The sequence below is a fragment of the Mobula hypostoma genome, chromosome 8 (assembly GCF_963921235.1).
Source record: "Mobula hypostoma chromosome 8, sMobHyp1.1, whole genome shotgun sequence".
NCBI lineage: Eukaryota > Metazoa > Chordata > Chondrichthyes > Myliobatiformes > Myliobatidae > Mobula > Mobula hypostoma.
The window spans coordinates 139,926,930-139,954,690 of NC_086104.1; the positions used below are offsets into that span (position 1 = coordinate 139,926,930).

At 43.3% G+C, this 27,761-nt stretch overlaps 1 protein-coding gene across 2 annotated transcripts in view; it reads right to left on the bottom strand.

Annotated features, from left to right (window-relative positions):
* LOC134351007 (lysyl oxidase homolog 2-like) overlaps positions 1-25,124 on the bottom strand; it is a 162,612-nt gene extending 137,488 nt beyond the window's left edge. Inside the window, exons 1-3 of one of the 2 annotated variants that reach the window (XM_063056964.1) lie at positions 24,967-25,124; positions 11,635-12,011; positions 9,627-9,802 (exon numbers count right to left, since the gene is read on the bottom strand). In XM_063056964.1, the coding sequence (XP_062913034.1) occupies positions 9,627-9,802; positions 11,635-11,932 (474 nt within the window). In that variant the 5' untranslated portion in view covers positions 11,933-12,011; positions 24,967-25,124. Of the gene's footprint in view, positions 1-1,273; positions 1,355-9,626; positions 9,803-11,634; positions 12,012-24,966 lie in introns of those variants that run through there. The other variant, XM_063056965.1, reaches the window with a different exon arrangement.
* Between the last annotated feature and the right edge of the window lie 2,637 nt (positions 25,125-27,761).

The following is a 27,761-nucleotide window of genomic DNA, read 5'->3' on the forward strand; positions in this document are numbered from 1 at the left end:
TCGTCATTGCTAAAACTAATTGGCAATTTTTTTCAATATTCTTGACCATGAACAGAATTTAAATTGCCTTAACTACTAACCATAAGACCATAAGACAAAGGAGCAGAAGTCGGCCATTCAGCCCATCGAGTTTGCTCCGCCATTTTATCATGAGCTGATCCATTCTCCCATTTTGTCCCACTCCCCCGCCTTCTCACCATAACCTTTGATGCCCTGGCTTCTCAGATACCTATCAATCTCTGCCTTAAATACACTCACTGACTTGGCCTCCACTGCTGCCCGTGGCAACAAATTCCATAGATTCTCCACTCTCTGGCTAAAAAAATTTCTTCGCATCCCTGTTCTGAATGGGCGCCCTTCAATCCTTAAGTCATGCCCTCTTGTACTAGACTCCCCCATCATGGGAAACAACTTTGCCACATCCACTCTGTCCATGCCTTTCAACCAGGCCTTTAAACTCATCTTTCATCAATAGCATTACACTAACTGCTGTGCCCGTTACAGTCAGTGCACCTGGTTGGTAAGGAGGAGGGATAGGAAAGGAAGCGGATTGGCCGCCGCATTCCGACCAACCCTCCACCCGTGATCTGCTTCCTCCCATCTCTGATGCTTCCAGACCGTCAAGCGGAATCAGAGAGCGTCAGCGTACCGTCAGGGTGGGTGGGGGGGCACCTGAAGGAAAGTGTAGAGCAAGAGGAGAAGCGACAACTACTTTCATTCACGTGATGCCTTCAGCATAGTAAACAGTCCCACCATGCTGTGTTGCAGCAATCTGAGACACGGGAGAGTTGAGGATTAGAATCAGATTTATTATCACTGAATTAGATGACATGAAATTGGTTGTTGTGTGGCAGCAGTACAGTGTAAAGAATTAAATCATGATCGATTACAAAAATTAAAAAGCACTACAAAAAAAGGACTAACATAGCCATGTTTGTGGATTGTTCCAGAAATCTGATAGCAGAGTTTAAGAGGCTGCTTCCAAAGCACTGAGTGTGGTTCCTGTACCTTCTCCCCTGTGGTAGTAATGAGAAGAGGGCATGTCCCAAATGGTGAGGGTTCTTAGTGATGGACCATCACTCTTTTAATAGAATATACAGAATGAATACTGGTTCTTGCATTTCCAGCTTACTGAAGCCCAACAGGGATTTGCCTGCGTTAATACAAAGAAGGGAAGGCCCCATCCTAAGATTTCCCTTCAACCATTGCTAATGAAAACTGAGAGCTGCCATCCCCATGAGCTCACTGCTCACACGATGGTCGGAACAAATACCTCTTTCTGTTCAAACTGCCCCTCTGGGTCCAGTGGTAAGGCTGTTGCTGTTTCTCAGCAGATTCAGACACATCTGTGCGGAGATGGCAGGGGGTGGTGCTTGAAGCACTCGTGCAGGCACGGACCTGACGTTTCCCTGTCAGAGTCACCTCCCCTCCCCCACCCCATCCCCCTCACCACATCTTCACGCCCTCACAGGCGAGGCGCGTGATCAGAAACAGAGCTCACTGCCTCAGCGAGCGCACACTGATCCCCATCTCTTACTCCCGCGCTCCATGCTACTTTGCCCACGTTTGGGAGACATATTCATACCTGACAAGAAAAATTGTCCCAGTTTTTAAAACTTAATTGAATTGCTGGATGTGGGAATCTGAAAAACCTGGAATGGATTCCTCTTGGATCACAGGGCAAAGTTCTAGCAAGCTCATCTCCCGAATCTCTGCATCTGGACGAATATTGGGATTGTGAGTGCAGCAGGAAGGGAGTCAGGCAAATTGCAGAAGGAAAGTCTCTTCCTTTTACAGTTTATCAGGGTCCCCAGGGCAGGGAAATCAAGAACCAGCGAGTCTAGGTTTAAAGTGAGAGCAGAGTAATCTGAGAAATATCCTTTTCACCCAAAAGGTGGTCAGTATATGGAATGAGCTGCCAGAGGAAATGGTTGGCAAAGGTACAATAACAACAGTTAAGAAGTACTCGAACAGATAGCTAGATATGAAGGTTTTAGAGCAGGGGTTCCCAACCTAGGATCCATGGACCCCTCAGGTAATGGTAAGTGACCATGCCATAAAAATGGTTGGGAACCTCTGTTTCAGAGGGTTATGGGTCAAATGCAGGCAAATAGAACCAGCTCAGTTGGGAATCTTGGTCAGCATGGACCATTTGGGCCAAAGGGCCTGTACTCGTGCTGTAGTACTCTTAAGAAACAACTTGGCAATTTTTGACGTCATTCGTCTCTGATTTTGGTTCCATTTACTTTCTGTAATAGTACAGCCTGGTCTTCTGGGCATATCGCGCACTCTGCTATTTGCATCACATAACACAGGCAGGCACCGACTGCTACATCATGTCATTTGTTCTCACACTGTCAGAGGTATATCCCACTTGCCCATCTACCCCCACACTTCTCTGCTATAACTAACTTGGTTATATCCCTTTCACAGTTCTGACAAAGGGTTTCAGACCCGAAACATTAACTCCTCTTCTTTTGCCACAAAGGCTGCCTGACAACTTGAGTGCTTCCAGCCTTTTCACTTCGCAAAACACATAGGCCCAGGAGAAAGGTGTGCCAGATGGAAGAAAAATTCAGCGGGGTTCAACACTCACATGACCCACATTTTTACCACTTACAGCAAAAGGTGAATTTCTATTCCAGAGTCACTGCAAAAGGACTTGCTTCTACCATCAGTGTTTCCACACAAAATATAACTGGACCTGCTGTATAAACTGACTGAGTACTCCTGCTCAGTACAATTGGAGCCACAGGTTCAGACATTTAATGTGTGCATTTGGCGGAGTCCTTTCAACACCTATAATCAAAGAGTGAAACAGAGTATTCAGCAGTTTGGAAATGCTGAGTATTTCAAAGGTTCATTTAAAGGCTCAAAGGTTCAATTATTATTAAAGCATACAACTCTGAAATTCTTCTTCTCCAGATAGCCACAAAATCAAGAAAGAAAAGAACAGCAGCACGGTCATCAACCCCATAAATCTCTCCTCTCTGCATAAAAGAAACAAAAATGGCACAGGCACATCAACCCCGCCCCCCCAACCACCACCCCCCACCCCCGTCCACATACAAAACTGAGAAAGATCAAGTGAAAAACACAGAATATAAACAAAAACTGTAAGTCTAAAAAAAAGTCTATACTCCAAGTCCATATCCAAAATGCAGAAAACCTGGGTTGCATTCTCCAGGCACAGTGCAGCCTCTCCTCCCTCTGATAGCAGAACGATCCCCCAGCAATCAGAAGGCAGTCTCCCCTCTCTGGCAACAGAGCAATCCCATCAGCGGTCAAAAGGTAGGTAGCCAGTGCTCACCTTCCGCATTCATCTTAATGTTTCAATCTCTCTCTTCATTTTAATTGCTTTAATTTTCACTATTTTCTACTTTAATTTCAGATTTCCAGTTTGCACAGTATTTCTTTCTGTGTGACAGAGAGGTGTTGTCCCGTTTAGGAGCATCGACAATGTCCTGGACAAAGCAGCTTGCTTTACTGACTGCCAATATTTGTATTGTAGCTAACACGAGTGGAAAGTATGCAGGAGAGAAGTATTAGACTGATTTGGTGTAGGTTAAATGCTCGGCACAACATTGTGGACAAAAGGGCCTACTGTGCTGTACTGTTCTACGGTATGTTCTGTGTTCAATTACCATACCTAAACCACACTCCTTCATCAGCAGTGCACAGAGATCACTGTAGTACTCTGACATATCTGTCCATAAGCAAGCCCAAAAACCACAGCCTCTACTACTACTAAGGGAACACCACCACCCACAGGTTCCGCTCCTAGCCACACCTTGACTTGGAAATATATCATCACTCCTTCACTCTCCTGGAACTATGTCTCCAGCAGCCCTGTGGAAACATCATCAACAAAGGTCTGCAGTGGTTCAAGGTGGTTCTCAACTCAACCTTCTCAAGGGGCAGTTATGAATGGACAATACATGCTGGCTTTTTCAACAACACTGGGCAACTTAAAAGACTTGCTCCAGCATTAATTCATAGAATCTCATCAAATCCAGTCCATTATTTGACACGGTTACAAGAACAAAGGTCTAGGAAGCCCTCTTCCTCTTGTATTCCTTACTGACATCACCCTGATATATACATTGACACACATGCCCTAACGTTCACTTGGAAAAGATTTGTGCAAAAAATCTTGGACAAAAGATTGGACAAAATAGTCCGATGTCATGAGGTCAATTGTCAATTATGCCAATACCTCAGTTCCCAGGCAATTTTAAATACCAAGAGGAAATGGAATGGGAACAACAGATCTCTCCATAAACCAGATGACTTGGAAGGAATGCAGTCTGGCCACAGATGTCTTGCAAGTGGTTTTCTCTAAGGCACATTAAGTTATGTTTACTCAAAATTATCATGATAAAGTAATTAAAACAAAACAAAAATAGTTAAAGTAAAATTGATTTGGAGTCCAGTGGAACTAATCCAGCAACAGTCAAAGATGTTTGTTTTTGCAAAGTAATCGTCTTGGTGGAAATAGAGTGGTCGATGGCTCTGTCTGATATGCTGGCAGGAGAGTGGGAATGTTGGAGGCAATGAAGCCAAGAACAGGAGTATGATCTGTAGGCAATGTTAAAGAAGGGAAACCACATCCGAGAAACCACAAATCGGAAGAGGCCACTCTGCCTTTCACACAGCCCAAAAAATTAATGCCCAAACCTCACTGGCCTGCAGTTTACCATACAGGAGGGTGCCACGGCACACTGTGTCAGTGCTGGTCAAAAAAGAGCTTTCTGGACGAAGGTCACCTTCCAGGAGCCAGGTTCATGGCCCTGCAGAACATGGTCTTCAAGTGCACGTCTACTTGCCTTGTGTTGATTCACTTCCATAGTAAAAACCAATCAGTCTTAGGAGACACGAGAGGGGTGGCACAAAAGCACAGAGGAGGTGGCATAGTAGCTTAACTCTTCACAGTGCCAGCTATTCTCTGCTACCTGGAAGGAGTCCGTCAATTCTCTCCATGACCATGAGGGTTTTTCTCCGAGTGCTCCAATTAGCTCCCATATGTCAAAGAAATGTGGGTTAGAGTTAGTAAGTTGCATTGGCGCTGGATGCATAGTGGCATGAACATGCCCCCAGCACATCCTCAGACTATGTTGGACATTGACACAAAGACTCTTTCCATCTGACGATGTCTTAACGTACATGTGACAGTTCATGCCAAGACTTTTTTTTAAACACTGCAGATGCTCAAATCAGGAGCAACAATCAACCTGCTGAAGAAACTCAGCGGGTCGAGCAGCATCTGTCAGCGGAAAGAGACCATTGACGTTTCGTGTCCCGACATAGTGTTTTGATGCAAAACATTAACAATTCCTACCCAGTGCTTCCCATCCTCCCAAAGGTGCTGCTTGATCCCTCGACTTCCTCAGCAGATCAATCTTAGTTCTGCAATTTTTGCGCTACCACTCCCAGTGAAGGAAACAATTGCAGTTTTCTCCGCTGTCAGATCAGAAATAGATTTATAACAACCATGTGACTAGATTGTGAAACAACTCACAGTGTCATTTAAAAAACCAGAAGCTCCTTACATAATTCAGTCGAAGACACGTTAATCCCAAAGTATAAGTGAACTACATTTATTTACAAGCGACCAAACGGCTGCCAACTTTAGAAAGACTCAACAATGAACCAGCTTGAGTGAGCTTCAGTGAAAAATGTTTGGTGTCTATTACCCTTTTATTTTTAACTAACAGAGACATTAACATCAATTTGCCAATGATATTGGTTAGTTGCTACATTTGGCTAACAGGAAATCTAGATCTGCATTTCAGTTTTGGAGAACGTAATTTGAGAAAACAACACAGATTGAGTATGTGAGTTCAATGCTTAGCACAGGTGTACCTCCTGCAAAGGTAACAATAACCATGCAAGTAGGTCTTCAGTGTTTGATTCTAAACTTTGCTCTGTCGAAGCCTCAGCTCTCACCATCTTAACTTCTTGTAGTTCTGTATTACAAGGGAAACATCCCAACAAGTATGCCAGAAGGAAATAATTATAAATTCTTATAAAAGTGAGCTCATTATCCACTAATCTCTACATAATTTAAAATACTCCCAGTAACCATCCCCATTAACTTGGTTGTTAACAGCAAATTGCACCATAAATTCAATTGTGCATTGCTCCCTATCTTTTTTACTTATCTTCAGTTCTCCATGCTGCTCTAACTCCAGTGTCTTAAACATCCAGATTTAATCAGGACCAATAAATAGCTAAGTCATAAGACCATAAAACATAGGAGCAGAATTAGGCCATTCAGTGATCAAGCCTACTTTGTCATTCCATCATGGCTGAATGATTATCCTCATTCTCCTGCCTTTTCCCTGCAACTTTTGATGCCCTTACAAATCAAGAACCTATCAACCTCTACTTCAAACATACCCAATGACGACCTCCGCAGCTGTCTGTAGCAATGAATGTAGCCACAGATTCATCCCCTTAATGAAGTTCCTCCTCATCTCAGTTCTGAGGCTGTGATCCCTGGTCCTAGACTATTGAAAACATCCCCTCCACATTCACTTTATCTAGGCCTTTCAATATTAACTGCTCATTCTTCTAAACTGCAGTGAGTACAGGCCTAGAGCCGTCAAACACTCTTCATATATTAAAACTGCTTAAGATCCATGCTTTGAGGTTTGCTCCGTAAACCTCTCCGCTTTCGTCCATTTATGGTGCCTTGAAGGTGAAATATTAAAGAAAGTTATCATCCTTTTTGCTTTCTTTGTACAAAGCAGTGAAATAGTGTAAGTGTAGTGGACTCTACATTCTTGGGAGTTCAGCAGTTATTGCCCTTTAACAGACACAGTTAGGAATTTTGGAATCGGGGATTTGGATAGTTCAATATTGGATAGTTACATGAATCAATGAGCCCTCAAAGAACCAGAAGGTCACAAGGTTCTGGATTCAAGTCCAATTCTAGTTAACCTTAACGAGGAGGAGCCTACTGCTCCAGTCAATAATGTATCAAAACCCTGTGGGGTACACAGATCCAATAGGCATGGAGCTATAATCCCATTCATTGCTTCCAGCTGGGTATTGCACATAATGAGAGTGCGTAACAGCAATATAATGCTTTAAAGTATTCTGGGATTTGATAAAAGGCAGGAGATATTTCCTCTAGGGAGAGAATCCATATGAGCAATCATGGTCTTAGAAATAAAGTGATTAAGGTCTGAAATTTAAGGAATTCTTCAGGACAAGAAATGTAGGCCTTGTTCCCACAAAAGGCAGGGACAGAGGAAACTCACACTACTGTGAGAAAATTCAGATTGTTAAAGTTTAGTTAGAAAAATGTATGAGAAAAATGGAGCAAAAATGTGTAAAAGTTTTATTTTCATACCATTGTGGGCATGCTTTGTTGGTGCTAGGATGCATGGCAACATTTGAGAGCAGTTCCAGCACATCCTTAGGTGCAGTAGTTGTCAATGCAAATGACACATTTCACCATATGTTTCCATGTACATGGGATAAATCTACCTGAATCCGAATCTGAAAGAGTTTGAATCAAGGAAAGGTAGTCACTACTAAATCCAGGAGAGAACTCAGGAGAAACTTTACCCAGAGGGTGAGGTGAATGAAGGATGTGAAGTAGATGAAGGGGTGAACAAGCAGAGGTGTGTTTTTCAGAGATCAGTCTGGATGTACACTGCAGGAGAATGGACTTGAAGAATATATGAAGAGAGTGAGATGAAAATGGAGCAAGGAGGCTTGAATGGAGCATTAAAACCAACGCAGGCTACACTGGGGGCAACAGGCTGCTTTCCCTTTAGTCTTGTACCTGCTTGGTTTAACCATCTTGCTTTCCAGATGGGGTGATAGATAAACTGTCCACTCAGGTAGATCTGTTCTATCATCTGATGTGTCACTCAACTGATAATACATACAAACATGTCTGAACAGTGCAAAGTTTTGGAATACAGAAACTTACCCCAAATGGAAAAACTGTACACAATTTAGAGGTGTTGCTTTTGAGCGATATTCCTATCCACTGCAATACCTACAATACTAAATACTTTATACTTTATTGTCGCCAAACAATTGATACTATAAGGTACAATCATCATAGCGATATTCGATTCTGCGCTTCCCGCTCCCTGGATTACAAATCGATAGTAAATATTAAAAATTTAAATTATAAATCATAAATAGAAAATAGAAAAATGGAAAGTAAGGTAGTGCAAAAAAAAACCGAGAGGCAGGTCCGGATATTTGGAGGGTACGGCCCAGATCTGGGTCAGGATCTGTTCAGCAGCCTTATCACAGTTAGAAAGAAGCTGTTCCCAAATCTGGCCGTACGAGTCTTCAAGCTCCTGAGCCTTCTTCCGGAGGGAAGAGGGACAAAAAGTGCGTTGGCTGGGTGGGTCGTGTCCTTGATTATCCTGGCAGCACTGCTCCGACAGCGTGCGGTGTAAACTGGGCCCAAGGACAGAAGATTGGTTTGTGTGATGTGCTGCGCCGTGTTCACGATCTTCTGCAGCTTCTTCCAGCCTTGGACAGGACAACTTCCATACCAGGTTGTGATGCACCCTAGAAGAATGCTTTCTATGGTGCATCTATAAAAGTTAGTGAAGGTTTTAGGGGACAGGTCAAATTTCTTTAGTTTTCTCAGGAAGTAAAGGCGCTGGTGGGCCTTCTTGGCAGTGAACTCTGCTTGGTTGGACCAAGTCAGGTCATTTGTGATATTGACCCCGAGGAACTTAAAGCTATTCCAGCTCCACTCCCACCAGAGCTAAGTTTGGCTTTCAAACCCAAACGCTGGCATCACTTTACTGGTATAACCTTTCACCTTCTCACCTCATTTTTCATCCCTGGAACTGTCAACACTCTCATTAAGGTTTCAAATCCCATTCCAGAGGCTTGAACACATAACATCTGACTGATACTCTCGGTGCAGCTGTGTGTGAGTTCCACAATTTTTGGGTGTGTCGTCTCTCAAGTAAGATATTAGCCAGGGCTCCACCTGCTCTCCTAAACACATGGAAAAGATCTCACAATATGAATATGAGAAAGCACAGGGAGTCTGGGATATTTTCAACAATATTTATCCCATAGGATCCTAACAAAAAATATGAAGTATTTGATACTCGATGTTTTGGGCTGAGGCCCTTCACTGGCCTGAAACATCAACTGCTTATTCTTTCCTGTAGATGCTGCCTGACCTGCTTAGTTCCTCCAGCAATTTGTGTGTGTTACTCCGGATTTCCAACACCAGCAGAACCTCCTGTGGTCAGTATTTGAGAGTTTTCTGTGTGAAACCTGATTGTCGTTTCTTGTTAGAAGTAAATCACTGGCCATGAAAGGCATTAGGACCTCCTAAAATGAGTGAGAGAGATTTTTCAGTGAAAATAGCCTTTAGACCTTGACTGTTTGGATTACAGAAGATTTGTTTCTATGAGTCTGCACCCCTGTCCATCTGTATACCTCTGAAAATCAATAACTCAGTTGTAGCATGGAGTGTCAGGTGACATAAACAACGCATTCTCCATTTCATCAATGGTTAGTAGTCCGCTAAACTCAGAGCCTGCTCAACGAAAGGATCCTCTACAAATGTACAGACACTGTAGTTACCGTCCAACAGAACAACAAGGAACAAACAGCAATTTTCTCACCTCTATATCATTGATAAAAGTGTTGGTGAATTTGAAGCCAGGTATCCTCTTTTCGTTGCACACTACTCCGACATCTTCTGAGTGCTTGCAGTCAGTGACCCCCCAGCCATTGAACTTGCAAGCAGCAAGGGTGCTCTCGGCACCAGTGCATCGGATATTATCCATCCAGATACGGCCTGTGGGCAACAATAAACTATTAGTTCCCTGCCAGAGGCAACAGCTGTCTGGGGGAACAGCCCATCAGTTCAGTTTCACAGGTCGTGCAAATCCAATTGTGCTTATGGACAAGTTTAGGAAGTGCTTATCTTCCCTCAGCTATCTACAGATATTTCTTGCCCAATAATCCCCGAAATTAAAACCCAAGCCCTTCTTTATTCAGCTACACTAACCACTTGTGTGGGTCAATAGCCATCCCTATTCCCCGATGAATCAAGTTAGGATTAACGGCTATAGTTACTGTTGGAGCACAGGTTGATATACTGATCCGGTGCATATCAGCTGGACTTGGATTTTTATTTAAAGCTGAGAAACTTTGAGGAATTTTGCTCTTTTCCCAGTACGCTTACTATGCCCGGATGCAATTATATTGTCCGAGTTGTTAACGCGGTTATGTAATGGATGGGCTTAGATTTTAAGTTTCCCGATGAATATGAACAATAGGGAGAACAGCATCCATTTTTGGCCTTTTCAAAAAGTAAACTTGCCTTGAGAAGGTTTTACAACAAAGATTCTCAATTTGAGAAGGGGAACCATGATGCGAAACAAGGAAAATGAGCCTATGAGATTGGATGAATGAGGTAACCTTACTGAAGCATTAAATCATTAAAGGGCTAAAGAGATAGGTGAGGAGTCCAAGATAGGATAAGCATCATCTAAGGAGAGGAAAAATTTCTTCCTTCAGAGAATTGGGAACCTTTTGAATTCTTTAGACACCTATGCGTTCTCAATTGAGTATATTCACATCTCAGGTTGACAGGTATAGTACGCATGCACCAGTCGTGCATGCAGCCTGGTACAGCCGTTCCGATCCGTTCTTTTACTTTCTTCTTCTTACTTTTTAATTTACGTTATTTTTTGTATTTTTTTCTCACGGTAACACATCGAAGCTGCACCCTCTCTAATATGCTGGTAGAGAGAGTTTTATTTGGGTTTTCTTTAATGCTGGAAATGGTTACATCCCGACACATGGGACAGAAGCAAGGTCGCATTGTGTATTCCACCGACCGGCAAATTCCGGTCGGCTTAGCGAACAGAGCGGCGGACACCCGTGCTGAAATCCGGAGGAAAACACACAGAGGGGGACCACAACGCCGAGGAAAGAGGACTGGGTCGAGACAACAGAGACTTTTGGAGAAGAGGAGTTCGGTGGGTAATACCGTTCCAGCTGACTGGAAGTGCACCGAGAGCGGTAAGTGGCGTGAAGGAGTGGGGTGCTTACTGATCTGGCTAACAACAGATGGTGCAATCCGGGGTATATTACGATCGAGGAACGTGTTTGTAGACCAGATATTGGACTTTTTACTGTTGGACTTCGGCCACATTCCACCGAGATTCAACACTTGGCGGCACGGGAGGTCGTTCCTGCCTGTGGCCATCGAACGTGCAGCTCCTCCCGTGGAGGGTCAGACACCCTGAGCCAATAGACTGGTCCTGGACTTATTTTCCATCTGACATAGTTTTGCATTTTGTTGTTTGATTGTTGGGGGGGGGTTTGTATTGCTATATTTACGCTCTATTCTGGGTTGGTGCGGCTGTAACGAAACCAAATTTCCCTCGGGATTAATAAAGTATATCTATCTAGCTATATAGAAGTTATACAAAGGAGGTTTGGGCAGGACAATACACTTGAGAGAGAACTTCAACTGTATTCTTAGTCAAAGTGAAACAGCCTCGTAGGGTTTGACCAAGTGATGGGACCTGTTATCACGTAATGCACCAGATGAATGATTTCCACAGACCTTCAAACCCTCCATTCCAATAGATATGGTACAATAGTAACTTAGGTTACCTTTTCCTTGGCCATACTTGGCGCCAGGCATCCAGCTTTCCGCTTGAATGAAGCCCAGTTCCTTACAAATCACGTGCGCTGCTGCAACAGAGAAATCGTCATCACACAGAGTGCCCCACTCGCCATTGTAGTAGACCTCAATCCGGCCCTCATTCCCTTTCTTCCTCCGGCCAGCCAGCCGCAGTTGAATTCTGGGAACTGGCTGCACTTTGCTCTGTTCCAAGCAGTGTAGCTCCAAGGCGCAGTGGAGGAACACCAGGGCCAAACATTGATGGAGAATGCAAAGGATGGTTTTCATACTTCCTCACTTCCTCGGGCAGCAAAGAAACCTATGTCTTACTCCTTGCGCTTGACTTTTAAAGGTCGGCTCAAGAATCCTATAACAGAGAAACACACAAATTCAGCAGGGAACACAGATGTTACTGTTAGCAGTATGTTTTACTGGATTATGGAAGGTCTTTGCCATTGATTGTGTGTGGGGCCATCAAGCCGGAGGAGCAAGGAATATCTTCGCTCCTGGTGTACACTTAGTGGCTACTTTATTAGTACACCTTCTCGTTAATCCATGAAACAATGCAGACATGGTCATGAGGTTCAGTTATTGTTCAGACTAAATATCATAATGGGAACAAATGTGATTTAAGTGACTTTGACCATGCAATGATTGTCAGTGTCAGATGGAGTGGTTTGAGTTATCTCAGAAACTGCTGATCTCCTAGGATTATAGTGCACAGCAATCTCTAGAGTTTGCAGAGAATGCTGTGAAAAGAAAAAAAAAGTGGTTAAGAAGTCCTATTAATGAGAGAGATCATGGGAGAATGGCCAAACTGCTTTAAGCTGATAGGGAGGTGACAGTAACACAAATAGCAACATGTTACCACATGAATACACAACGTGTCGAACATTGAAGAGGATTGGACTACAGAAATAGAAGGCCACACTGGCTTCCACTCCTGTACCTAATACTGAGTGTATATGACAATAATCTAATCTAAATCGCTTTGGAATGAAATTCCTCACAAACAGTAATAATCTGTGTGAAGTGCATCCAGCTGCAACTCCTTGAAGACCGTGTTAGGGATCTGGAGCAGCAGCTGGATGACCTTTGGCTTATACAGGAGAGTGAGGAGACACAGGGAAGTGGTCATCCTGAAATTGCAGGAGGTGAGTAGCTGGGTGACCATCAGGAGAAATGGAAATGTGAATAGACAGTTAGCGCAGAGCACCCTTGTGGCCATTCCCCTCAAAAATAAGTATACAGTTGTGGGGGATGACCTCCCAGGAGAATGCCATGGAGACCAGGTTGCTGGCATTGACCATGGGTCCATGGTGCAGATGGTAAAAAGGGAGAAGAGGGAAGCAGTAGTGATATGGGACTCAATAGTCAAAGGAACAGACAGGAGATTCTGTGGACATGAACAGGACACTCAGATGGCATGTTGCCTCCCAGGTGCCAAGGTTAGGTACATCTCAGATTGCATCCACAGCATTATAGAGAGGGAGGGAGAGCAGCCAGATGCCTTGGTACATATTAGTACCAATGACATAGGAAGGAAAAAAAAATGAGGTCCTGAAGAGAAAGTTTAGAGAGCTAGGTAGAAAGCTGAGACCTCCAGGATAGCAATTTCTGGATTGCTGCCTGTGCCACGTTCTAGTGAGGGTAGAAACAGGATGATTTGGCAGATAAATGTGTGGCTGAGAAGCTGGTGCAGGAGGCAGTGTTTCAGGTACTTGGATCATTGGGATCTCTTCTGGGGGAGGTATGACCTGCACAAAAGGGATGGGTTGCACCTGGACCCAAGGGGGACCAATATGCTCACGGGCAGGTTTGTTAGAGCTGTTGGGGAGTATTTAAACTAATTTGACAGTGGGGTGTGAACCGGAATGAAGGGATTCAGGATAGGACAGATGGGAAAAAGCAAAGATAGTGTGCACTTAGACAGTCCACTTTGATATTATTTGCTAGCTTGCTTTCATATATCATCTTTTCCTTTCTAATGATTTTTAGTTGCTCTCTGTAGGTTTTTAAAAACTTCCCAATCCTCTGTCTTCCCACTATTTTTTGCTTTGTTGTATGCCCCTTTTTTGCTTTTACAATAGCTTGGAATTCCCTTGTCAGCCACAGTTGTGCTATTTTATCATTTGAGTATTTCTTCATTTTTGGAATACACATGTCCTGCACCTTCCTCATTTTTTCCCAGAAATGCACACCATTGCTGCTCTACTGACATCCCTGCCAGCAGCTCCTTCCAATTTACTTCAGCCAACTCCTCTCTCATACTACTGTAATTTCCCTTACTCCAGGGAAATACTGTTACATCAAACTTTACTTTCTCCCAATCAAATTTCAAGTTGAACATAATCATATTGTGATCACTGGTCCCTAAGGGTTCCTTTACCTTAAGCTCCCTAACCACCTCTTGTTCATTACATAACAACCAGTCCAGTATAGCTGATCCACTAGTAGGCTCAACGACAAACTGCTCTAAAAAGGCATTCAACAAACTCACTCTCTTGAGATCCATTACCAAACTGATTTTCCCAATCGACCTGCATGGTAAAATCTCCCATGACTACCATAACATTGCCCTTTTGATTCAGATGTTGTAACCTGTGGTCCACCACCCAATCACTGTTGGGAGGCCTGTATATAACTGCCATCAACATCCTTTTACCCTTGCAGTTTCTTAACTCAACCCACAAGGATTCAACATCTTTTGATCCTATGTCACATCTTTCTATTGATTTGATGCCATTCTTTACCAGTAGAGCCACACACCACCTCCTCTGCCTACCTTCCTACCCCTCCAAAATAACATGTAACCTTAGACATTCAGCTCCCAACTACAACTATCCTTCAGCCACCGTTCAGTGATGGCTACAACTTCGTACCTGGCAATCTGTAATACTCAGTGGAGTAAAGGAAATTACAGTGGTATGAGAAAGGAGTTGGCCAAAGTAAATTGGAAGGAGATGTTGGCAGGGATGACAGCAGAGCAGCAATGGCATGAGAATCTGGGAAAAAATGAAGAAGGTGCAGTATAGATGTATTCCAAAAACTAAGAAATACGTAAATGGCAAATAGTACAACCATAGCTCACAAGGGAAGTCAAAGCTCATGTAAAAATGAAAGAGGGCGCATACAACAAAGCAAAAATTAGCGGGAAGCTTTTTAAAACCTGCAGAGAGAAACTAAAAGAATCATTACAAGGGAAAAGATAAAATATGAAAGCAAGCTAGCAAACAATATAAAAGTGGATAGTAAAAGCTTTTCCAAGTCTGTAAACAATGAAAGACAGTTGAGAGTGGATACAGGACCGCTGGAAAATGAGGCTGGAGAAATAATAACAGGGGACAAGGAGACGGCAGATGAATTAAATGAGCATTTTGCATCAGTCGTCACTGTGGAAGACATTAGCAGTGTGCCGGATGTTATAGTGTGTGAAGGAAGAGAGGTAAGTGCAGTTACTTCTGGGAGTAACTTCAAGGGAGAAGGTACTCATAATGCTGAAAGACCTAAGTGTACATAAGTCACCCGGACCAGATGAACTGCACCCTAGCATTCTGAAAGAGGTAGCGGTGAAGATTGTGGAGGCATTAGTAATGACCTTCAAACATCATTGGATTCTGGCATTATGCAAAAAGACTGGAAAATTGCAATTCTTTAAGAAGCAGGAAGGTAGCAGAGAGGAAATTATAGACCAGTTAGCCTGACCTCAGTGGCTGAGAAGGTATTGGAATCAATTGTTAAGGATGAGGTTATGGAGTACTTGGTGACACAGGACAAGATAGGACAAAGTCAGCATGGTTTCCTTAATCTTGCCTGACGAACCTGTTGGAATTCTTTGAGGAGATTACAAGTAGGATAGATAAAGGGGATGCAGTGGATGTTGTAAATTTGGACTTTCGGAATGCCTTTGACAAGGTGCCACACATGAGGCTGCTTACCAAGTTAGAGCTCATGGTATTACATTAAAGTTACTAACATGGTTAGAGCACTGGCTGATTGGTAGGAGGCAGCAAGTGGGAATAAAAGGATCCTTATCTGGTTGGGAGCCAGTGACTAGTGGTGTTCCACAGGGATTGGTGTTGGGACCACTTCTTTTTATGCTGTATATCAGTAATTTAGATGATGGAATAGATGGCCTTGCTGCCAAGTTTGCTGATGACACAAAGATTGGTGGAGAGGCAGATAGTGTTGAGGAAATTGGTAAGCTGCTGAAGGTCTTAGACAGATTGGGAGAGTGGGCAAGAAAGTGGGAATTGAAATACAATGTTGGAAAATGCATTGTCATGCACTTTGGTAGTAGAAATAAATGTGCAGACAATTTTTTAAATTGGGGAGAAAATCCAAAAATCTGAGATGCAAAGCGACTTGGGAGTCCTTGTGCAGAACACCCTAAGGTTAACTTGCAGGTTGAGTCAGTGATGAGAAAAGCAAATGCCATGTTAGCATTCATTACAAGAGATCTTGAATTCAAGAGCAGGGATATCATTCTGACGCTTTATAAGGCCCCACCTTGAGTGTTGTGAACAGTTTTGGGCTCCTCATCTGAGAAAAGATGTGCTGGCATTGGAGAGGGTTCAGAGGATGTTCACAAGGATGATTCCCAGAATGAAAGGGTTATCATATGAGGAATGTCTGATGGCCCTGGGTCTGTACTCGCAGGAATTTAGAAGGATGAGGGGAGATCTCATTGAAACCTTTCAAATGTTGAAAGGCCTAGACAGAGTAGATGTGGAAAAGATGTTTTCCATGGTGGGGGAATCTAGGACAAGGTGGCACAACCTCAGGATAGAGGGGCGTCCATTTAAAACAGAGATGCTGAAAAATTTCATTCGCCAGAGGGCGGTGGATTTGTGGAATTTGTTACCACAGACAGCTGTGGATGCATGGTCGTAAGGCAGAGATTGATAGGTTCTTGATTGGACATGGCATCAAGGTTAAGGGAGAAGGCCGGGGAATGAAATTGACGAGGGGAAAAAAGAATCAGACATGATTGAATGGTGGAGCAGACTTGATTGGCCAAATGGCCTAATTCTGCTCCTATGTCTTATGGTCTTATAGGAATTCAGAACAAAGCAGAATGGTGAAAAGATTGTACTGTGTAAAAAAAGCTAACGATACAATAATGAACTAACTGAGAGAGGGTGAGCTAAGCATCCGAAAATATGGCAACATCAATAGAAGTGGGTGTGAAAGGGTGACGGGTCCAGGTTCCAGTAGCAGTGGGGAAGAAACTGTTGAGAGAGAATTCCAACAGGTTATGGCTCATTTTTTTTTCCTGGTTTTCTTGGGTCAGACTGCACCATGATCAACACTTCTTTGTTACGTTACCTCGAGAACTTAACAATTCACCTTGCAACAGACGATACCTTACGGTAACATACCACCATGCAGTAAACGTCTGTGACTCAGCTGCACTATATGGGGGGGGAAGAATGGGAGATCAATATTGACTAGAGATTCAATCACAAGGGGAAGAAATAAACATCTCTGCTTCTGTGAACCCAACTCCAGAATGGCACGCTGTCTTGCTGGTGTTTGGGATGAGGATATCATGGAAATCTGGAAGGGAGGATTACAGCCAGTGGCGGTGGTCAGATCAGTACCAGTAACAGGTTAAATAGGGGATGAAGTCCTGCAAGTGTAGTGTTTGGAGGTAATTAAAAAGCAGGAATTCAAAGATAGTAATCTCAGGATGACTGCCAGTGCCATGCACTGTATGGGAGTAGACACAGAGGACAGAGGAATGGTGCAGGAGAGAGAAAAGAATTCCTAAGGTTCTGAGATCAGCTCTGGGAAGATGAGACCTGCACAAACTGTACCGGTTACATCCAGGCAGGACCAAGCCAGGTATCAACTTGGGTGTGTCCACTGGTGTTACAAGGATGGGTTTAAACTGGATTGGCAGTATATTGGGTACCAGAGATTTAAGGGAGGGTGAAATAATGATAGAGCTGAAAGCCAGAAAAATGGAAAACAGAAGAAGAGGGCAGGAGAAAGAAAGGCAAAAGATTCTTAATTTTATGATGCAATAATGCTACAAAAGACCAAAATAAAACTTCAAATCCATCTCTGACAGATGGAAAAGTTCAACAAGAGACTTATGCATAAACTAGAAAACCTATAGGTCTGTTTTCTCACTCCAGATTCTAACATATGGTTTTCAGAAAGGAATCTGTGAAAAGGAAACCGTAAAAGTCTAAATAAATTTAGTACTAAAAGCATACAAAATGCTAAAGGAATTCAGCAGGTCCACTAGCATCTATAGAAAGGAATAAAGAATCAAAATTTTGGGCCGAGACCCTTCATCAGGACAGGAATATTAAAAATATCTTTTCAGGGCAACGAGACAAAAACTAGAGAGGGTGACTAAAGAGACACTACAGTAATGATGACGCACTCTCCTTTTGTGCCATAAGATCCTACAAGCAAGAAAAATCCTTTTTGTAATCAGAAATTGCTTTCTAATGAACACAAAATAAACAAATATAATAAGATATATTATATATCTTATAGGGGATAAGGGGATAAGGCAGGAACTGGATTTTGATAGTGGATGATCAGCCATGATCACAGTGAATGGCAGTGCTGGCTTGAAGGGCTGACTGGCCTACTCCTGCACCTATTGTCTATTGTCTAAATATAGAGTGAATGGGTGCCAGTTACCTAGGAGAGAGTTTCCTGGGGTGTGTACTTCCCTGGTTCTCTCTTCAAAGCCTTTATGTTGGAATTGGAATTGGAACTGAATATGGAATTGGCCCCATGTACAGAACTACAGTGGAAAACTCGTCCTGCATAGTGTTAACACAGGTCTACCTCTATTGAGGTAGTACAAGGTCAGACAGTAACAGAACGCAGAATAAACTGTAACATCTACAGAGAAAATGCATTGCAGGTACACAATAATATGCGAGGTTATAATGAGGTAGATGTTGAGGTCAAGAATCCAACTTGTTGTTCTAGGGAACCATTCAATAATTTCTTAACAGTGTGATAGAAGCTGTTCTTGAGCTTGGTGGCACGTGCTTTCGGGCTTCTGTATCGTCTGCTTGTTAGAGGAGAGAGAAAGTCTGGGGTGGGTGAGGGCTTTGATTATTTTGGCTGCTTTACTGAAGCAGCGACAAGCACAGAAAGAGTCTATGGAGGGGAGGCTGGTTTCTGTGACGCGCTGAGCTGTGTCCACAACTCTCCGCAGTTTCTTGTGGTCGCATGTAGATCAGCAGCCAAACCAAGCTGTGATGCTTCAATAAAACTTACTTACTTTATTTGTTTATTTAGAGATATAGCACAGAATATGCCCTTCGAGCCCTCTGAGCCAGGCCACCCAGAAACCCCCAACAACCCGATTTAACCCTAACCTAATCACAATACAATTTACAATAACCTGTTAACCTACCAACCAGTACACCCTTGCACTGTGGGAGGAAACAGGAGCACCAGATAAAACCCATGCATTCCATTTGGAGGACAGAGAGACTTCTTACAGAGGAATCCAGGATTGAACTCTGAACCCCAACTCCATGTACTGTAATACTGTCCACTCACTGTTACGTTACTGTGCAATATGATTGATGAGTGCCAACAAGGTCATGCCAGACTTCTTCAGCATCCTGAGGTAGTTGAATGAATCGTGAAAATAGTGACATTGTGTGAATAGTGTGGAGACTGAGTCAACTTTATTCCCCACTTTCACGATTACACTGAGAACAGAGAGCCCTCTGCCCAAATGAGCCCCACCATCTGTTTCAAACCCCCAAGCTAAAGCTGCTCATCCCTCCCCTGAATTCTCCTTGCCACCCCACAATCTGCTGTTCAAAACCATTTATTTTGCCCCACTACACTACCCCACAGTAACTATCTTCCACAACTCACAGACTAGATTTGACGCAGCAATCTCCAGCTCGAGGGAAATGACTCCTTCGTTGGGACAGTGCAAAATTGGAAGGTGAGTGGAAAAGACAGCAGGCAAGAGGGGGGAATGTCAGAGAATGGAAAGAGCATGGAAATAAAGGAGGTACAGGGAGGCAGGGGAGGGAAGGCAAGAAATGGAGGGAGGGAGAGTAGAGAGAGATTCTGGGTGGAAAGGAATGGAGGACAGAGAGAGAGCTGCACGGTGGTGCAGCTAGTAGAGTTACTGGGTCAGAGCTTCACAGATCCAATCCTGACTTCCAGTGTTGACTCTGTGGAGTTTGCATAATGTATAATCTACCCATGCTTCAAATAATCTTTCAAAATGCAATTAGATGCAATGTTAAAACCCAAGTAATCCTTGAACTCCCAACTCTACGATCCATTCCAACAGCATCTGCAAGTTTTTGTATTAGTTTTTGTATTATGCAGTAAAGACTGCAGTGGTTGAAATTGCACCCAAATGCAATTAGTGATGAGCGACAAATAATGGCCTTTCCTGAACCTCAAAAGTTTTTTTAATATAAATTATGTGGATTATCTCTCAGTCACTTCAAGAACCACAGAGTTCCGCAGCTGTTCCACATAAGCAAATAAAGTATGCTGACAAATGTTTGCAGCAGTAAATTATTTCTAGTTTTTGATTCTGAAATTTAAAGAATTTGTGGTGTTGCTTACAATCTCAGGACATGTCAAAAATGCCTAACAGTCAATGAGGTAATTCTGAAGAGCAGATTCCATGTAATGTTGCAAATGCACACTTGTACACAGAAAGATTCCATAAACAGCAGGTAGCAAATAGCGTTTGGTGGCTCTGGAGTTTAAAAGAATGAAGGGAATCTTATTGAAACCTATTGAACATTGAAATGCTTAGATAGCGTGGATGTGGAGAGGATGTTTTCTATAGTGGGAGAGTCTAGGGCCAGAAGGCACAGACTCAGAATACAAGGACATCCCTTTAGAACATAGATGAGGAGGAATTTCTTTAGCCAGAGGGTGGTGAATCTGTGGAATTCGTTGTTACAGACAACTGTGGAGGCTAAGTTATTGGGTATATTTAAACCAGAGGTTGATAGGTTCTTGATTAGTAATGTCATCAAAGATTACAGGGAGAAGGCCAAAGAATGGGGTTGAGAAGGATAATAAATCAGCCATAAATGAATGATAGAGCAGATTCATTGGACTAAATGGCATAATTCTTCTCTTACATCTTAGGGTCTAAATAGCACCCAAAACATTGACTGTCTGTTTCCCTCTACAAACAGTACTTGACCTGCTGAGTTCCTCCAGCAGTTTCAAGCAATCTGCTGGAGGAATTCAGTGAGTCAAACAGTATATGTGGGAAGAAATGAACAGTTGCCATTTCAAACTGAAATATCAACACCTCCTTTCCTTCCACAGATGCTGCCTGACTCACTAGGTTCTTCCAGCAGATAGATGGTTGCTCCAGATTGCAGCAGCAGCTAGTTTTTTGCTCCACAAACAGAAAAAACAACAGTCAACATGTTTTGCTGCTACCTTTTACTGAACAGAGCATGAGGGAAGCTCCCCACGATCTCCATTTCCCTTCACCCTACTCAGGCTGGTACGAGATGATCTTTCATATCTGCCTGAGACCCCACTACAGCCTCTCAGCTAAACAACTGCTTTTCAACATCAGGCTCCCTCAGCATTGCACCCAATGAACCAGCCGAGATTCAAGTGGTCATGTCTGGGAACGGAAGCTGAACCCAGGTTCTTTCTGGCACAGAGGGGAGAAAGTTAGCTACTGGGACACAGACGACAAACTTAGCAAAGTGACACAAGTGGAAAGGGCAATTCAGTTTCCTAATAAGCCAGAGATTAACAAGACACACAGGGTTTTCAGTTTCAGGATATAGAGCAAGAGGCAACTAAGAAGAAGGCATGCCAGTGACTCCACTTCATTGGGAGTTTGAGGAGATTTGGTATGTCAGCAAAGATTCTTACAAATTTCAATGGATGTATGGCGGACAGTACTCTGACTGGTTACAATACAGCTTGGGTATTGAGGCTGCAAAGAGTTGAATACTTAGCCAATTGTCACCAGCCAGCACTCCACATCACTGAGAATATTTTCTGGAAGATTGTATCTACCATTAAGAACTCTCGCCATTTGGCACATGCCCTCTGCTCGGTACTACAATCCAGGAGAAGGTTCAGGATCCAGAAGATTAGGAAATGATTAATTTCTGCTTTAAATATACACACAGACCTGGCCTCCACCGCAGTCTGTGGCAGAGTATTCCACAGATTGATAGGCTAAAAAAACTCCACCTTATCTCTGTTCTCAAAGGTTGCCCTTCAATTTTGAGGCTGTGCCCTCTAGTTCTGGATAGCCCCACTATAGGAAACATCCTCTCCACATCCACCCTATATAGTCCTTTCAACATTTGGAAGGCTTCAATGAGATCCCCCCACATTCTTCTAAATTCCAGTGAGTACAAGCCCAAAGCTGCCAACAATCCTCATATGTTAACCCCTTCATACCTGGAATCATCCTCGTGAAACTCCACTGGACTCTCCCCAATGACAATTTATCCTTTTGGAGATATGGGGCCGAAAACTGTTGACAATACTCCAAGTGCAGCCTGACTAAAGTCTTATAAAGGCTCACCATTATCTCCTTACTCTATTCCCCTTGAAATAAATGCCAACATTGCATTTGCCTTCTTTACCACAGACTCAACCTGTAAATTAACCTTCTGGGAGTCTTGCACAAGGACTCCTAAGTCCCTTTGCACCTCTGATGTTTGAACCTTCTCCCCATTTAGATAATAGTCCACACTATTGTTCCTTTTACCAAAATGCATTATCATACATTTCCCAACACTGTATTCCATCTGCCATTTTTCTTGCCCATTCTTCCAATTTGTCTGAGACCTGCTGCAATCACAATGCTTCCTCAGCACTACCTACCCCTTCACCTATCTTCATACCATCCACAAACTTTGCCACAAAGCTATCAATTCCATTATCTAAATCATTGACAAACAATGAGAAAAGCAGCAGTCCCAATACTGACCCCTGAGGAACACCACTAGTCACTGGCACCCAACCAGTGGCAATCTTTATTCCCACTCTCTGCCTCCTGCCTGTCAGCCATTCCTCTATCTATGTCAGTGTCTTTCTGTAATGCCAGAGGATTTTAACTTGTTAAGCAGCCTCATGTGCGGCAACTTATTTAAAAAAAACTTCTGAACATCCAAGTGATTGAAATGCACTGCCTCTCCTTTGTCCACTCTGTTTGTTACTTCTTTGAAGAACTCTAACAGGTTTGTCAGGCAAGATCTCCCTTTCAGAAACCATGCTGAATTTGACTTATTTTATCATTAGTCTCCATGTACCCCAAAACTTTATCCTTAATAATAGCCTCCAACACTTTCCCTACCACTGAGGTTAGGCTAAATGGCCCATCATTTCTTTCTTTTGCTTTCCTCTCTTCTTAAAGAGTGGAGTGACATTTGCAATCTTCCAGTCCTCCAGGACCATGCCAGAATCAAGTGATTCTTGAAAGATCATGACCAATGCATCTGTTATCTCTTCAGCAATCTCTCTCAGGACTTTGGGATGTAGTCCAGCTGGCCCAGGTGACTTATCCACCTTAAGACCTTTCAGTTTTCCTGGCACTTTTTCCTTTGTAATAGCATTGGCACTCACGGACCTCTGGCACACTACTAGTGTTTTCCACAGTGAAGATGGATGCAAAGAACTCACTCATTAAGTTCAACTGCCGTTTCTTTGCCCCCATTACTACCTCATCAGCAGCATTTTCCAGTGATCCAATATTAACTCTCACCTCCCTTTTACTGTTTATATAACAGAAAAAAATCTTTTGGTATCCTTTATATTATTGGCTAGCCTGTCCTTATAATTCATCTTTTCCCTTCTTGATGCTCTTTTAGTTGCCTTTTGTTGTATTTTAAAAGCTTCCCACTCCTCCAACTTCCCACTCACTTTTGCTACCTTACTTGCCATTTCATTGGCTTTTATGCAGTTCTTAACTTCCTTTGTCAGCCACGGTTGCCCACCCCTGCCATTTGATAACTTCTTCATCTGTGGTACATATCTATCCTGCGCCTTGTGAACTATTCCCAGAAACTTCAGCCGCCTCTGCTCTGCCATCATCCCTGCCAGTATTCTCCTCTAATCCACATGGGCAAGCTCCTCTCTCAATCCTCAGTAATTCCCTTTATTCTATTGCAATACTTATGACTTATGCCTCTCCGTCTTAAATTGCATTATGAATTCAATCATATTATGATCACTGCCTCCTAAGGGTTCCTTTAGGTTACGCTCCCTAATGAGATCTGGGTTATTACACAACATCCAATCTAGCCTTTCCCTGAGTAGGCTCAAGCAATAGCTGCTCTAAAAAGCCGTCTCTCGCAGGCATTCATCAAATTCCCTCCCTTGCGATCCGACACTAACGTGATTTTCCCAGTCCCCTTACATATTGAAGTTCAACGCTTCGCTCGCCCCTTCTCGGCCAAATCTTAGAAGCATCAGATTAAGTCTGATTTCAGTGCCTGAGCATTACACAGACAGACGAGGTGCGTACAGCACTCATTTCCCTGTCTGCACCCATCACCATGACCACAAAAGCAACAGCCAGCAGACAGGAGGAATCTGAATTAAGAACAGAAAATACCTCAAATACTCAGCAAGTCAGGAAGCATTTGCTGAGTCAAAAAAAAAAGAAACATTTCAAGTCAACGACCTCTCCTGAAATTCGTCACCAGCACTGTTTTTCCATTAAAGATGAAGGGTCTCGGTCCGAAATGTCGACTGTTTTTTCCCTTTCGTAGATGCTGTCTGGGTTGCTGAGTTTCTCCCGTATTCTTGTGTGTTGCTCAAGGTTTCAATCTCTTGTGCTTACCGTTTTCCATTCTTTCCCACTATCTTTACTAATATATCCCTTCCAATGCTCCGTCAGTTCCATATCTCGGTCCTCCCTGTGTACAATGGTTTCTCCTGAAACCCCTCGGTGTGTTGGGTGATTGCCTCACCATTAAAAGAGAGTTTTCTCCCCTTTATTGCATTTTTTATTCGTGCGGCTCTTTGTTGGTGTCTCAGACAATCACCCGACCGAACTCGTTCTGCAGCCTCTTCCGCAGTCTGCGGGAACCGCTGGGGTGACCACGGAGTAAAAGGAGAAGCTGAGAAAAGGTACTTCAGAGCCTCAAAGAAAGTGTAAATCACGATTTCCCTCCGAAATCACCTTCACACACGTCTCCCGTCTTCGCTGCTGTTCCTGAATACTTCCACGTCTTAATTTCATCTGTGGTTATAGCCATTAGCGTTTCCTTAATAACATCCAGCGTATACCGACCTTATTCCGTTAAGTGCAGTGAAAGTTTCTGCGAGTGGAAGACATGGAACAATTTTCATGTACTTACCGGGAAAAAGTTATCCAGCTCCTCTCGCTCGAAAGAGATTCCGATCTCCCGTTAATTTAGGGAGCTGCCGCCACCAGTGCAAAAAGTCAACACAGTTTGCCCAGTTCGGATCCCGCAACTCTACTGCTGCATCTTGCCGTGCCTTGTCATTCACAGCCGCCCGCCTGCCACATCTCACTGGTGCTCAGGACGATGATGTAATAGATTGAGCGGCGGCAGCCACTGAGCGAAGGGATTCCCTCAAACTGCACTCCGCCCCAAAAAAGTTTCCAGATGTGAAACTTTTTGGGGCGGAGCTTGGGTTTGGGAGGTGGTCGCACAAGGGGTCACCCGGCCCCCTGCTGAAATCACACAGACTAGAGGCACACACACATACACGAAGTCCCTGACATATCCATACACTCACAAATATACCACTCAAATAAATTCCCATATAAAAGCAGACACATGCAATATATACACAAATTTAAGCGCACGCACACATACCCACAAACCCTTCCAGGCAAACTTTCAAGACCACTTTCCCCACACATACACCACACTTCCACAAATATATGAACATACACAAACCCAACCTACTTAAATGCAAACACCACATTAAGAAATTCATATTTTATTCATATGTGTAGACGAGGTTATCATCTGGACAGAAGGAAAAAAAATACAAAATGTTCTCTATGACTCCTTGAGAAAGTGCAGTGTACCTGCTGTTTCCTGGGAATCTTTGGTCCATTATCATTCAGAATATTTGGATTGACAGTGAGTGGGAGCAGAGAGAGGTTCAGTGTAAACAGAACTCTGCAGAAAACTGCAGAAAAGGAATTACCTACACACTCTACACCAATACATTCTGCTACGCAACTGCAAAGCCTTTGAATGCTACATTGGTCCCAAACCTGCAGAAATGGGGTGGATGTATGTTCTCAATCCCAAGCGTTCACCTACCGAGATGAGTACAACAGATATATTTTGGACTTTTTAAAAACTGGACAACAAGTTGCCACTTGGCTCAACTAACATTTCTCTGGCCTCCACTCCCAATTGCTCAATTCGAGCCCATAACCATACCTACCCATGTGGCTATATCACTCAGTAAGATCTTCACCCTTTCAGTATGGTTCCCTTGGTTCTTATGAGTGTGAGAACTCTTTTTTCTTTTAGCACCAATTCCAAGCTGCTAGCTTCTGCTAGTGTGGTCACCTCTTCCCTTTCCTTCCCTACTGCCCAATGACAAGCAAGCAACAATTCTCCACTGTGTAAGAACTATGCAATGAAATGGGCAACCATGCTATCTTTCCATTGTTGTGGTATGTCACGTTGCACCAATAATAGGGGCATTGCACTCTGATGGAATTCAATCAACGTACATTGTACGGTGATGGAGATTAATTGGTCTAAACAATGCACTACTGCTGGCAATTGTTAGTGTGTTCATGTGTGCGGGGGGGGCACACTTCAGTGCCTCTAATGTGACAAAAGCTTGCAGGAGCATGATCAAACAAAAACTGATACTGTGCAATAACAAAGCAATGTTATTGTTCAAATAAGAAGGTGTGAGGTGCATATTAAATGAGATGGGGAGGCAGCGAGGTTTAGGAAAATAATTCCAATGATCAGAGAAGTAGAAAGTACAGTTCACAATGGTGCTGCAATAGATATGCAATTGCAGTGACCTTAGAGAATTTAAGTACTTGGGAAGATTACAGACATGGGGAGGGCTGAGACCATGGAGAATATTTAATTGTGGCATTGCCAGATCAGGGGAGAATGATATGGCTGATTGGTGAAACTATCTGGATGTGATACAGGACACGTGTAGCTGTATTTATTAGGAACTCAAATCCACGGAGGATGAAGACGGAAGAATAAAGGCACAGACATATTTCACTCTCAAGGCTCAGTCACAGGGCTTTCCAAGTTGGCTGCGTGTATGTTTAGTACAGATGATATGCTTCATAATTTCCACTGAACCACTGGCAAGACCACAGACACTCATGGTGAAACGGAGAGGACACCTTCTTACTGCTCAGCTGCCTTCAATCCCAAACCGAGTTCTTGGTTAGGAGTCAGAGGTTCAAGCCCGCTCCAGAAATTTTACTAATTATCAAGTTGCAATCAATGATATGCTGCCTTTTGGGAAGGACTGAACCTTTCAGAAAGGATACCTTTCTGCTCTATACCCTTGCCCAACCATAGAGCATAGAAAGAGTCAATTTATCCCACTGAATCCATGCCAAGTATTAAGCACCAATTTACACCAATCCTACACTAATTCCATTTTTATTCTCCTCATGTCATCAGCTCCAGTGGATTGTGGATCCGTGAAGATGGGGCTGATAGGACATGGTGATGCTTTGCAGGCAGCAAACAAAACTACTTTCTATTTTTTCTGGACTACAATCACTCCAATCCACAACCTGTAATTTTCCTTTGGGATTTGTGCTTTTGAACCTTCTGAGTGACCTGCCATTTTCGGGGTACACTGAAAGATTCCGCAAACTGGTCTCTTGGGAATGCAGGTACGTGTGCAGCAGCCTTTGCTGCAGCGGACTTCAGGCCAGATTGAAGCAATGGGGCCCATGCCTGAGAGTGATAAACAAACTGATGTTTAGCCAATTGAAGCACTGAGCCAGATTAAAAAGATCAAGAGGTCAAGGTCGAGGGCGAAGGACTAAGCCGATCTTCAGCTCATTACTGCATGAGGCTTTACTCAGCTCAGCGCTGAACTGACTCTGCAGCTGTGGCCTGCAAACATCAGGCACCCGAACTGGCTGCAGTGCTGAACAGTCCTTAGT